This window comes from Suncus etruscus, chromosome 5, assembly GCF_024139225.1.
Source record: "Suncus etruscus isolate mSunEtr1 chromosome 5, mSunEtr1.pri.cur, whole genome shotgun sequence".
In the NCBI taxonomy this organism is placed as follows: domain Eukaryota; kingdom Metazoa; phylum Chordata; class Mammalia; order Eulipotyphla; family Soricidae; genus Suncus; species Suncus etruscus.
In genome coordinates this window covers 75,712,098-75,726,213 of record NC_064852.1, presented here as the reverse complement: position 1 = coordinate 75,726,213, position 14,116 = coordinate 75,712,098, and the positions used below count along the sequence as shown (strand labels likewise).

The following is a 14,116-nucleotide window of genomic DNA, read 5'->3' as shown; positions in this document are numbered from 1 at the left end:
ACCGAGAGGTGCTCAGGGGACCTTCCAGGATGCCAGGGAACAAGCCTGGGTTGGCTGTGTGCAAGGCAAATGCCCTGTTCTTTGTGCTATCACACTGACCCCTCCTTTTAAGCAGTCTATATTCTTTTTATTCTGCGAGTGCTCCTAAGAAGTGCTTAAAGAGCTAGTGGTCAATTTCTAGATATTGAGCCTTGCTGAAAACCTGACAGTTCAATGCTCTTACCTAGCTATGAGATGATACTTGGGTCTAGCAGTCCTAGAGACAACAGGGCCACACTTGCAGTGCTTGGGCAGCCATGCTTGTGGCCTCCAAACCATAATAATAATCATATAATAATATAATAATATTCTCTAACAAATATTTCTGGCAAAGCACCAAAAGTACTGAATGTAATAAAGATCTTGAACACTAGCTCTCTAAGCACTTCTTAGGAGCCCTCACAGAATAAAAAGAATATAGACTTTGCTTAGAAGGAGGGGCCAATGTGACAGCACAGAGAATAGGGAATTTGCCTTGCACATAGCTGACCCAGGTTTGTTCCCTGGCATCCTGTAAGGTCCCCTGAGCCTGCCTTGAGTAATAAAGATCTTGACTCTTGAATACCCATCTGTTTTTGGTCGGGTGATCCTCTCAAGCAGCAAGTCTGGGGACTCAGTGTTACTAAGCATATGGGTTCTCTCTTCTCCATGTCCTTTTAAGAGTGACCCCAAGACTTGTCACCTTTCCCTTATGGCTTCTAGGTCCTCATAATTCTTTAAACAATCTTCTCATTCATTGCCTCTTCTGAACCAATTCTATTTTGAGGTCTTACTTTATTATCTAGATAATTTCCTAACCACTAGTATCTTTTCTGTTCTACTCATTCATATATTTGTGTATAGAATAACATATAGTATAACATATCTTGTATATATAGTATAACATAAATAATATAAAAAAATCTTGCTTGCTAGGCCCAGCAAAAAGAAAATTTGGTTCATAGGCACTGCCCAGGTATGTCATAATTTTAGATACCTTTTATATATATGGCCCAGGAAAGCTTCAAACATGGATCCAATTAGTTTTTCCCAATATAGAACTTCCATCAACATTGAATTCATCACATAGCTTGGATTAGTCACCACTACTTGTTACCTTGTCACATGGTCATTCTGTAGATAGGTCTTTAATTCTTGACCAAACTATAGTCTTTCATGAAGAAAGAACCTATATGCTTCAGAACCAGGTAACACACAATAATGCTTTTCATAGGATAGGGATGTGATTGCTATCCATTCAGGGAATAGATACGACTGATATTTTTATCTTTCTTTAACTACACATATACCAGGTATGTATTCCTATGTCTATAATTTTATCTAACTAAAACATTATACAGTAATTTACCAAAAGGTACATCACCAATTCAATAAGCTGAAAATTAAATCACAGGAGCCAGGCTACCTTTTGGGAAATCAAGAAGAATATGACTGAGGGAAATACGAATTGGTTTTCAGGGAATCGAACAAAACCCATTGGTTCTCGAGTCATACCTGGCAACAACTGGGGAACATAGACTGTCCAGGAATCAAACCAGGGTCAGCCACATGCAAGACAAGTGTCTTACACATGTGCTTTAACCCCTACACTATCTCTGCAATACCCGAAGTTTTATTTTTTTTAACTGACAGGTGTCATCATTCTTTACACCTTTTATATTTCCTACAAATTTCTGGATATCTGGAATAACAAGACTGTGTTTACTCAGGCACATATTTTTAAAACCCCCAATCTTCTCCAAAAGAGAGTTTTACATTTAATTATTCTGAAAATTTTAATATGTGTTTTACTTTTTAACCAAACTGCCAAAAACCATTTCATCATATTTGAGATTGATCTTCATGGGACAATGACTCATGAGACTAGAACTTTCTCACCCCTCCCCATTAAAGCTTGCTCAAAGTTAATGATAGATTGAAGCAAACCTAAATAGATTATGTTTGCTTCTAATGCAAAGAGACATAGCTGTGAATCCTATTACAATTAAATAATCCTAATTTGGGTTTCTGAAAATCTTTTTCTTAAGGCAGAAGTATTGTTTTGTAAGTAAGTGGCATTCCACTCCTCAATAATATGTGGGTTTAGCAAGAGTAAGCTTTTTTGTGAAGAACTTATTTTATGTGATACACTATTTACTGGGACAAGTTTGACAGGAAAAGTGAATTATATTTTGTTTGAGGATCTCATTAAGTCACCATTCTTGCCCAAGTATAAAATGCTACTTTTCAAAAATATATAAAAATACTAAATAAAGTAGAATGCCTTTCCCAATACGTGCTTTCAAGTAAATGCAAATTTTAATAAACTGGCCCTTAGAGTATAGTAAAAAAAATATGCTTATATCAAAAAACTTACTTCCTAGATGATTAAAAATATGCAAGTTATAGATAAATACAATTGTCTAAAAATTAATAGACAAATTAAAAGTGCTCATTGTTTTTATTTCTATTTCACTCTGATTAGAATTTTGAAACCAGCTAAGAATCGAACAGAGTTTTATGGAGATTTATAATCATAAGGGAAGACAACTTAGTTTGGGATCAAACACTTAAGAAAATCTTGAGATTCTTTTTTTTTTTTTTTTGGTTTTTGGGCCACACCCTGTGACGCTCAGGGGTTACTCCTGGCTATGCGCTCAGAAGTTGCTCCTGGCTTCTTGGGGGACCATATGGGACGCCGGGGGATCGAACCGCGGTCCGTCCTAGGCTAGCGCAGGCAAGGCAGGCACCTTACCTCCAGCGCCACCGCCCGGCCCCAAATCTTGAGATTCTTGAGTTTACATGAAACTGAAAGGCAATTTGCAAGAAAATATCTCCAATTTTTCAATAAATACTTTGAATGATATGATATGTTGTTTATTGACAGCATCCAGAAAAGTATCTCTTTCAAAGACGTAAAAATCCTCAAACATGAAAAGCACATGTCTAAATTTAAAATGAAAACTTCAGTGATCATGCTGATATTAAATCCTAGGAATTAAGAGTTTGTCCATCATGTTTCTATACATGTTTAGGTTAACACTCAAACTTAATTGGTTTTAGTTTGTTAATAAAGCCTTTTCTTTAGGTTCAGTGACCTGGGCACAAAATTTATTCTTTAATATGGTAGACTTAATTAACCCCATTGAAATTTAAAAGGTTCCCTGGGAATTACAAAGCACCTCATCCTTTACTAATTGTCGACTTTAATTCTGTTAGGCAACCATGTCCTCATCAACCAACAGACAACTCTGTCAGATCTTACTCTAACATTGTGGTAACCCCAGCACAACCAGCAGTCCACAAACATGAACTACATCCTTCTCCAGTCCAGGTGACAAAGGGGAGAACATATCTTGCTTGCTAAGCCCAGCAAAAAGGAACTTTTGGTTCATAGGCACAGCCTAGGTATGTCATAATTTTAGATTCCTTAGAGAGTGACAATGCTGAATCAGAGAACTCAGGTCTCAGGAGGAAGAGTGCATGTAAACTTCAGGCAAATCCAGTAATATCAGTCATTGTCCTTGAATGTAGCTCTGATGGTAAACAAGTTGAAGATGCAGTCTTTCCTCAAGTAAGACAATTTTATACCAAGCAAAGAGAGGAAAGCTGACGATGGCAATATTTAAACGTGTATCTTAGCACAATAAAAATTCTAAATCCCTCCCTTGCTTTTACCCCAGGGGAATTCTAAACTCTAGAGAGGATCTGAACAATACTCCCAGCCAGGGAGGAAGAGGTTACATCATGGAGTGGAGGCTAGCCAAAATGCCAGGGGCATAACCCACCTACCAAAACTTCAAAGGCTCTAGGGGGGTGGGAATGAGGGCAGGCTTAGTCTGAAATGGACAGAGAGCTCTGTAAATGCGATTACTGATAGTTCACTGCAGAGGAACAGGTTTTTATTCCTCTTTCAACACCTGGTATAAAAAAAAAAAAGGAGCGGACAGATGGGACAGACATAGGAACATTCACCTGCAAGACCTCACACCTAACAGGGCCCTAACCAGACACCCCTGTGAACTCTCCCCTCTTCTCCCTTCCCACTCCTCAGTACAACTCAAATGCTCATGGTGCCTACACAAAAAAGAAAGGTTAAAATTACTATTGCCAAGAAAGAGGAAAGAGCATTTCTTCTGTGACTAGAATGACCAAGCCTAACTCATCTATTTTCCACTCATCCCAAACTTGTCTTCCCAATTTTTTTTTTTTTTTGGTGGGAATACCACAGTCAGCAGTGCTCAGGGCTTACTCCTAACTTTGCACTCTGATATCACTACTGGCAGGGCTCTAAGAACCTTAAGCAGTGTGGAACATAGGACAAGGTTCAGTTATCTACAAGGCAAGTCTTCCTGATGTTCAGCTTTGGTCAAAACTTCCTCCTCTCTGCTCCTTTTAGCATTATTTTTTACCAAAACTACCCACTCCATTTTATTCTTTTTGTTTTTGGGGCCACAACAAGTGGTGCTCGGAAATCACTTGTAATGGAGTCAGAGGATCTTAGGGAGTCCTGAGGATTAAATTCAAGTCAGTCTAGTGCAGGCAAGTACCCTACCTACTATACTATCTCTCCAGCCTCCCATGTCTTACTTTAACCCCAACTTTCCACCAACAAGCAGCAGTAACAAGACATGCCCCCATGTAAGAGCATAAATAAGCCATGGTCCTCACCACCTGTGACTCGGGGAAAAAAAATGCCAGATCAGCCAAAATAGGGGAGCTTGCCTACATTTTCTTCTAGCTCTAATATGAAGCCTTGTGTCCTATATGCACAGAACTAGCACCTACACAAAGGCTAAGATCATTTTTTTTTCTTTTTTTTTGGCTTGGGATCATACCTGAATATGCTCAAGAATCACTCCTGGTGGAGCTCAGGGAAATATATGTTGTGTCAGGGATCAAACCCAGGGATCAACTGCTTGGGAGTGAGTGCCTATACGGCTGCACTATCTTCCTGGCCATAAGGTCAGGATTTGAATAATGTATTTGTTTTTAAAGAACAGAAAGAGGAGGAGGAAAAAGGCAGGAGAAAGAGGAGGTGGTGGTTAGTTCAAAACAGACAAATTTAGGACCAAAACATTGTGAGTTGGGAGTGCTCCCAAGGGAAGTAAAAACAGGTAAAATCCTAAATGGCTTAAAAAATCCCAACTATTAAAACATTTATAAAATGCTGTAAATTCTTAGTATCTGTTATATACATTTCCGGATTTAAATATGTAAAGGATTTCAAGAAAAATTTTAGTTTTCTTTAAAAACATTTAAAATTTTAAATGTTAAAAAAATTTTTTTAAAGCTACCAAATGCTTTCAAAAGGGCTGGTTATCATAAGCTTTGCCCAGCTATAGTTTTAGCCTCTCAGCCAAATTCTGTTGTCAAACATTCTAAAATGATGGGATACAAAAAACAAAACAAAGTCTTGGAAATTATACACTGGCTGGCTTTTCCTATTCTCCCAATGCCTGGGAGGCCAGAATCAAGAAGAAATAAGATTCAACTGGTAAACTGCATATGCATTCAGCTATTCCTATACTCTACATATAATTCCAAGAATTTATATTAGCTTAATAGTAAGTGCCCGAAGAAAAACACCCTCCCAAATACATTCATTTGAGCAAAGCATTCCTGCACAAGGCACTCAAGTTTCACTGAGAGATGGAGGGTCATTATACAAAAAATCTTCAAGAAGAGAGAAATCATTGAAAATATATTCTTACCATTCACAGTGGGCTCTGCTGGCTTGGCTACTTCCCTGAATGGAATTATAACTGCATCCCCGGGCACTCTGGGGCTTTCCACATACTTGGGCTTCCTGACGGGACCTGCAGTGGGAAAGATCTGAGTGTGGCTAATTTTTTCCAGATGCAAACAAAGCTTTAGAATGTACAGTGTGTGTCCTCAGCAAGACCCAAATACGTCTAAAGGAAGAGCCGGCCCCTTACCCTCCCTTAAAAACACAAACACAAACACACACGCATACACACACACACACACCACACACACACACACACACACACGCATACACACACACACATACACACACACACACACTTTAGCACAGACTGTCCAGGCTGTGTTGCCAAAGAAGACACGGGTAAGCTGAGCTTTGAAAATGTAAACTTTGACATAAACAAAAGCTGCTCTTTTGCTGTGAAATCTCTACAGCTGTCTTCAGTGTATGTCAAAAAAAAAAAAATGATCTTGACATGTTTAAACCTGGAGAGCCTGTGGTGAAGAGATTTTTATTTAGAATTTTCAATAACCAGGACAAAGACAGTTGGGTTGCTTGGTATCTCCAAAGTCAGGAGGCAAGGATTATTACGAGCAGCCAGCCATAATATCAACATGCTCTCAGAGGCCACAGATCACAGGCATTTTATCAGCCTGGTGACGCACAACAATTATGTGGCCGAGAAGACGATTGCTTTCTTGGCAGCTGACATGCTGTCTTCAAAAAAGGCACTGCAACAGCCTAATGTGTGATTCTGAGACACAAGAGAGTCTCTGAGTCATCCCTCTCACTGCCCTCCCCCCACCAATTATCAGAAAATCTATAGTTCTTAATGAGATGGCATGGAACCCCCACATTGCTGGTAGAAAATTTACAATACAGTCACTTTGGAAAACAGTTTGGCAATTCTGCAAAAGATTAATATTCAGAGTTATCCATATAGACTAATAATTTCATGTCTATGTAAATATGTGTTCATACAAACATCTGTAAATGAATGCTAGACAAATATCCATCAAGTGATGACAACAAGATATGTTGTTATATTTCCTATGTTCTATGACATTCACACAATGGAAGAGTATTAGACAATAACAAGGAACCATGTAATGATTTATGCTGCAATGTGGGTGAAATGGTAAATTAGTTTTTGTTTTGTTTTTGTTTTATTTTGTTTTTTTGGACCACACTTGGTGACATTCAGGGGTTACTCCTGGCTATGCGCTCAGAAATCGCTCCTGTCTTGGGGGAGGATATGAGACACTGGCGGATCAAACCATGGTTCATCCTAGGTTAGCACATTCAAGGCAAACACCCTACAGCTTGCGCCACCGTTCTAGCCCCAAAATGGCAAGAATTTTGTGAACTCAGAGTTTAGCCACCCCAAACCAGAAATTATATAGTATCATCTAAATGCAATGTCTAGAGTAAGCAAATATATATAGGAAAAAAAGTATTAATTTCTACTAGAAGTGCATGGTATATAAATTTAGTATGGTGGCTAAGGAATCTGAAATTTTGGGGGGAGGATAAGAATGCTCTAACGTAACAATGTGTGTACAACCAGAATTGAACATACTAAAAACTAGACTTCTCAGTTTAAGGGGTCAATTGTATGGTATGTGAATTCTATCTAAACTAAGCTGCTTTAGAACAAGCCAAAAATAAATAAATAAATAAATAAATGGCAGCCTATTCTCTAAGCATCACATTACACTTTGGTCCAGAATCCTCTACTTGACCCTTGTTTTCTTTAGTTGGCTTATATTGAAAGTAAGCTTTTAAGAATGCAGGGGAGACAAGGACGCTTTTCATAAGTAAAGGAAAGCGAGGTAGGTAGTTGCTATACCGGTGGAGCTACCACCTCCTGCTCAGCTCTGAACCACACCCTTCATTCTCTCAGGGGCTCCTTTACAGCACATTGAAGAGGTGACTCAGGCAGGTTCTGAGCAGCCTTCAATGCCAAATATCTTACACACTGAGAGCTGGATTTGGAATATAGCTTAGGGTGAGAGATGCTGCCACCTAAAGGTTTACTGAAAAACCTTCAATATTTTGAAACTAACCCAACTTGTATGCAGTTCACACACAACATACACACATATCTTATGACTGGCTATGCTATCTAAGGAGTTTATCGTACTTGATTAAAAGCAGTAATATCTCCAACTTTAGGATGAGTGGTTTTAAACTGGGTAATGTATACTTTAGTTGTATGACTGTTCATAATATTTAACCTCATTACAAAAGGAAATTTTTGTTTAGTTTTGTTTGGGGCCAAAACTGATGGTGATCAAGGGTTACCACTGCCAATGTCCAGGAATTTTTTTGGTTTTTGGTTTTTGGGCCACGCCCGGCAGTGCTCAGGGGTTACTCCTGGCTATCTGCTCAGAAATAGCTCCTGGCAGGCACGGGGGACCATATGGGACACCAGGATTCGAACCAACCACCTTAGGTCCTGGATCGGCTGCATGCAAGGCAAACAACGCTGTGCTATCTCTCCGGGCCCAGGAATTACACTTGATAGTACTTGAAAGACCATGTGGTGCTGGGATATGAAACATATGCCCCCTTCTCGTCCCATGTAGAGCATGAACCCACCCTTTGGCTATCTCTCTAGTCCAGGAAGAGAGCTTTTTAAAAATTAAAATGAAGTAGTAACAGGAGGAGGGAATAACAAACTCATAATTTAAGTAAAAGAGGTAAATTATGTAACAGCAGAATATGATTAAAACCTTGTACCTAAAACATACATATAAAAACCTGCACAGGGGAGGAGATAGCAAGATAAGAGGGGAAGCTAAGACATAAGGGAACCGGGACAAGAACATTTCTATACATATGCTTTCCAACACACTCCCTCCCTATGGGGTAAATGAGCTCACTAGTATCCCCTTATCTGCTCTCTCCCAATTAAGGAACTTAGGGGAGGTAGAGCTCTTTATTATTATTGTGTAGTGACTTGAATTGAACCAATCAATAATAGCACACTCCTTAAAAGGAGTCTTCACTCACCTAATTCTCTAAACAGATCTACTTTCAGGCTCCAAACTACCATATGCCCTTCAAAAATATTTTCTAATACTAAGTGATATCTTAAACTGTGATTATGAGCAGGAAACATCAAACCCAAATATCACCCAGAACTCTCTGAAAGCATCCATATCCATCCATTTACTTGTAACTATATTCTGTTTAAGAGGACAACCACTAATGATAAAATGTATAACACAGAAGAGCAAGGTGTTTAGAAGCAGAAACTCTGAAGAGGGGCAGACCAAGGTTCAAATACAGTTCCCTTCCTTCCCCAAATGGAGAGCCCTAAAAAGCCAGAAAGAATTTAAATGTGAGCTTCTGTCACAAGGGAAATCATGAGAGCAGAACCAAGGCTACTCTGGTTCACAGGCTCAGCACAGTGAACAGTGATGCTAGTTACAAAGGAAGCCAAGAATGCATGGTGCATTTACTGTGGCAGTAAATAAAATCAAGAACAAACACATATTAATTCAAACACATTTTTTTTCCAATCTGTTAAACGTCTGTCTAAAGGCACACACAAAGGAGAAATTCAAAGTTTTTCAGCCCATGTACTGAACCACCACTTAGCACTTTACAACCAGGAGACCTACATAAAACATATGATTCTAGAAAACTCCAGAAAACCCATAGAGAAGGCCATAGCACTGAAATCTTCCACTGTACAACCCATCTTGGCTACAGAGTAGTGAAGTCCGTTATTCATAACTTTCATTTATCCTAACTTTAACTAGTTGAAACACCATGAAGTGACTATAAACTACTTCAATGGGATCCTTTTTATTTAAACTACTTTGCACAAACAGTTGAACCTCAAAGGCAATAAAACAAGATGAATGTATAACTACAAAGGTTTTTTTTTACCCCCCCAATAACTCATTACAGAATTTGTGTGCACTTTCCATTAAACATAGCAGATAAATACTCATTTGCCTTCATTCCCTCTCAAAACACCAATAAAGCTGCAGTAAAGGGATTTCAGAGAGACCAGTGAGGAAAAAGGAAACAACCACAAGCAAGAAACCTACCTTCTAAAAATGAGAAAACAGATTGCCAAAGAGCAATGGATTAAGGCTGCCAGTAAAGTTGAGGGGAAAGGAGGAGGGGAAGGGTTTACTCTAGGCAATACAGTCTCTCAAGATATCAGACACTCTGAAAACAGGGGCATAGGTGAAGGGAAACAGAATGAAGGATCTTGGTTGAAATAAAAATCCAATCAGATATTGCCCTCCTTCCCTTCACCCAACCCCACACAATCCCTTTCCCAAGCCAAGGGACATCCATCTCCTATTCTGGAGATTGCATGTTTCTCTAGAAAGGCTGAAGTTCATAACTGTACAGTCTCAAAAGCCACACTTGAGATGAAACTAAAACAATTGAATTAAAAAAATCCTATGTTAGAAACAGATATATAAGTATAGCACATAAGATGCTATCATTTGCCTCATGTGCAGCCGGCCCAGATGATCCCTGGCATCATATATGGTCCCCTGAATGAGCCAGGAGTGATTTCAGAGTGCAGTCAGGAGTAAGCCCAGAGCATTGCTGGGTGTGGCTCCAAAACCAAAAAGGAAAGGAAGAGATGGGAGGGAAGTGGAGGGGACAAAAAAAGAAAAGAAACCCTGAATGTAAGTAGGTGAGGCCCTGATGTATCCCTACCTCAGCTGTAAGAATGTTCACAGCAAGCTTACAAGATACTATAGCATTCCTCTTTAAGGAACTCATCAAGAGAAAAGATATAAACTCACTGGAGCCCCAAAGAAATCACACTTCTACAATACCTGCTCCCCCCCCCCACACGTGTGCGTGCGCGCACACACACACACTACACATACCTACACACACATCTTTCTGTGAGCTTGTTAGCACCTCAGAATTATACCAAAATGGATTACCAATTTTTTTTCTTTATTTAAACATCTTGATTACAAATATGATTGTGATTAGGTTTCAGTCATGTAAAGAACACCCCCCTTCACAACAATCCTCAGAGACAATGAGAGAAGGGCTGGAACTTCCAGCTCACTTCATGAAGCTCACCACAAAGAGAGGTGAGTGCAGTTATGGATTACCAATTTAAAAAAAAAAAGTGTTTCTCTTAAAGAATAACACCAAAACAAGTTGAAAAAATGGAACTCAAAGGTTTCAGAGAGCAGAGGAAGATGCTACTCCAGAAAGAGAATACCTATTGTTTCCACCATCACACCAGGACTTTTAGACATGGAACACGCACGTTTCAGATATTGTCAGCTGACCAGACCAAGTGCAACACGAGGCAACAGCGGGCACTACAATCCTCAAGCAAGATTCTTACCACCCACTGAACCAGAACACACCCATTTCTGTGCCAGTGAATGCAAAACTATTCCTCAATGAAGAAGCCGATTGAAACTAGAAAATCCATTTCACTAATACCCACCCCTTTCCCTCAAAAGAAAGCCACCCAACACTATTCTATGGATCTGTTGTTCTCCCCAAAATACCCCACACTCCCAGGCATTGATACCTTAAGTAAATCCCCAACGCAGCTTTATGAAAGCCAAGTGACATGAGGTTAATTCTCCCCAAATTAATCAGAATATCGTACTATATAACAAGCACCCAGAACTCATTACATGATAAGACAAGAGACTCTGGAGAAGATGACAAGACTGTCAGTCTCAGCCTGAAAATCAGCTCATTGGGAAGCCAGCTTTCTTCCTGCTCATAGTCACCCCTCTTACTCCCATTGATGGAGGGCAGTTGACCTGTGGCACTTGAACAAGCAATTTTAAGATTCCTTAGGCACAGGGGACACCTGCAGGTCTGTTAAAATTCAGGTTCTGGTGTTCTTTTATTAGGTGAGGCTAAAAGCACAATCACGCTTTGGCACAAAGGACCTCCAGTATGCAGCATAAGGACAGGGGCAGGGGGAGGTTCCTAAGATCTGCCCCAACAAGGTTTAGAGAAAAAGATTTACAATAAAAAGGAATTGTTGATCATAAGCCCATTTCACCACAGATCCGTATCACCTTCCCCCACAGCTCCCATCCCATGCAACATGATATGAAGAAGAGACTCTCAACATTAATGTGTCCTTAAGAAGTAAAGAAACACAAAAATGTATACTACAGTGGTTAAAAGGCCCTAAACTTACAGGTGCCCAGCACACTTGTGCAGAAAAGCCCCCAGCTTGCACCTTGCATGGGCAAGTGTGGGTCTGGAAGGGGCAGCAACCACTAGTCACGATTCTCTGGCTTCCCAGTAGAGTTTCCTCCCCATTCAGACTTCAGCCTCTAAGTGCATTTCCAAACATACCTTCCCCAATGGCCACTTTTCCTACTCTCTTTGACATTTTAATCACACAAGTGACTATTTTGCTGCTTAGAAATAGCCATATAAGGGATAATTTTTAAAAAGGGATAGGAGAAATAAACCAAACTGGGCTTTATCTCCAGGCAGTAAAAAAGAAGGGCAGGGGTTACTTTTCATTTCTGAGTGTTTCAGTTAAAAATAATGATACATATATATGAAAGCAATATTTGGGGCATAGAGCACCTGAGGCTACTTATTGCATTTAAAGCGGATCTTACATTTTTCACGACATCTGGAAACTAAGAAAAGTGACACTTTGTGTTATCAACTATTTTAAAGATTTTTTTTCCTTTTTTAGTATCTTGAACTTTCACAGTAAAGGTTCCTGTCAATTTTATCTAGTCTAGATTTTCATTTCACATTGGAAAATGTTTACAGTAGGATGAGGAAAAATCAAGGGAGATGAGCACAAAGGTTATATTTGGTGAGGGGTTACTTTATTACTAAAGCAAATGTCATTAAACAGCCAATTCCAGCAGTAAGCTGTACCAACTATCTGATCAACTCTCAGATCAGAGATTTTGTTTTGTTTTGTTTTGTTTTGTGGGGGTGAGTGGGTGGGTATTTTGTTGTTGCTGTTGTTTTCAGTTTTGGGCCACGCATCCAAGTGCTCTTTAAAAATTTTTATTTCATTGATTTAAGCACCATGGCTATAAAATTGTTCATTGTTGGGTTTCAGTTATACAATGTACACCATACCATCATCCCTCAACTTCCTGCCACAGAAGGTCTCCCATTTTCCTCCCTCCACTCCAATATCCCGTCTCTACCTGTCTCTAGGGCAGACAATTTGCCTTTCTTTCACTTAGTTGACACTTGGTTTGCACTATTAATGGAGGAGTGCCTTGCCTGTTAATTTCTCCACTTTTGGAACCAAGGTCTTATCTAGAGGGATCAGTTCCATCTATCGTTGTCCTATTAGATCCTTCTCTACTCTAGCTACACTCAGGGTTCGTTTTGGCTAGCTTTCTACTCGGGGCTGGAACTCCTGACCCTTATCTCTAATGTCTCTAGATATTATTACCAGACTGTTTTTGGTTTTTCTTATATCCCATAAATGAATGAGATTATTCTATGTCTACCTCTCTCCCTGTGACTCATTTCACTCAGGATAATAGTCTCCATCTCCATTCATGTATAAGCAAATTTCATGACTACATTTTTTTTTTCCGAATGGTTTTTTTTTTCTTTAAGCATCTTGATTACAAATATGATTGTGATTAGGTTTCAGTCATGTAAAGAACACCCCCCTTCACCAATGTCCCAAATCTTTCTCCATCCCACCCCACCCCCATCCGTACTGTAGACAGGCTTTCCAGTTCCCTCATTCATTCACATGATTATGGTAGTTCTCAGTGTAGTTATTTCTATAACTGCACTCACCACTCTTTGTGGTGAGCTTCATGAAGTGAGCTGGAAGTTCCAGCCCTCCTCTCATTGTCTCTAAGGATTGTTGCAAAAATGACTTTTATTTTCCTTAAAACCCATAGATCAGTGAGATTATTCTGAGTCTCTCTTTCTCCCCCCCTCTGACTTATTTCACTCAGCATGATAGACTCCATGTACATCCATGTATAGGAAAATTTCATGACTTCATCTCTCCTGACAGCTGCATAATATTCCATTGTGTATATGTCCCACAGTTTCTTTAGCCATTCATCTGCTGAAGGGCATCTTAGTTGTTTCCAGAACCTGGCTATTGTGAATAGTGCTGCAATAAATATAGGTGTGAGGAAGGGGTTTTTGTATTGTATTCTTGTGTTCCTAAGGTACATCCCTAGGAGTGGAATAGCTGGGTCAAATAGGAGCTCAATTTCCAGTTTTTGGAGGAATCTCCATATGGCTTTCCATAGAGGTTGGACTAGATGGCATTCCCACCAGCAGTGGATAGGAGTTCCTTTCTCTCCACATCCCCGCCAGCACTGATTGTCATGACTACATTTCTGTAACAGCTGCATAGTATTCCATTGTGTAGATATA

The 14,116-nt window shown here is 39.6% G+C and overlaps 1 protein-coding gene across 1 annotated transcript in view; it reads right to left on the bottom strand.

Moving 5' to 3' along the window:
* TANC1 (tetratricopeptide repeat, ankyrin repeat and coiled-coil containing 1) overlaps positions 1 to 14,116 on the bottom strand; it is a 158,327-nt gene that overhangs the window by 87,355 nt on the left and 56,856 nt on the right. Inside the window, exon 3 of the mRNA XM_049773092.1 lies at positions 5,733 to 5,837. Coding sequence (XP_049629049.1) covers positions 5,733 to 5,837 — 105 coding nt within the window. The remainder of the gene's footprint in view (positions 1 to 5,732; positions 5,838 to 14,116) is intronic.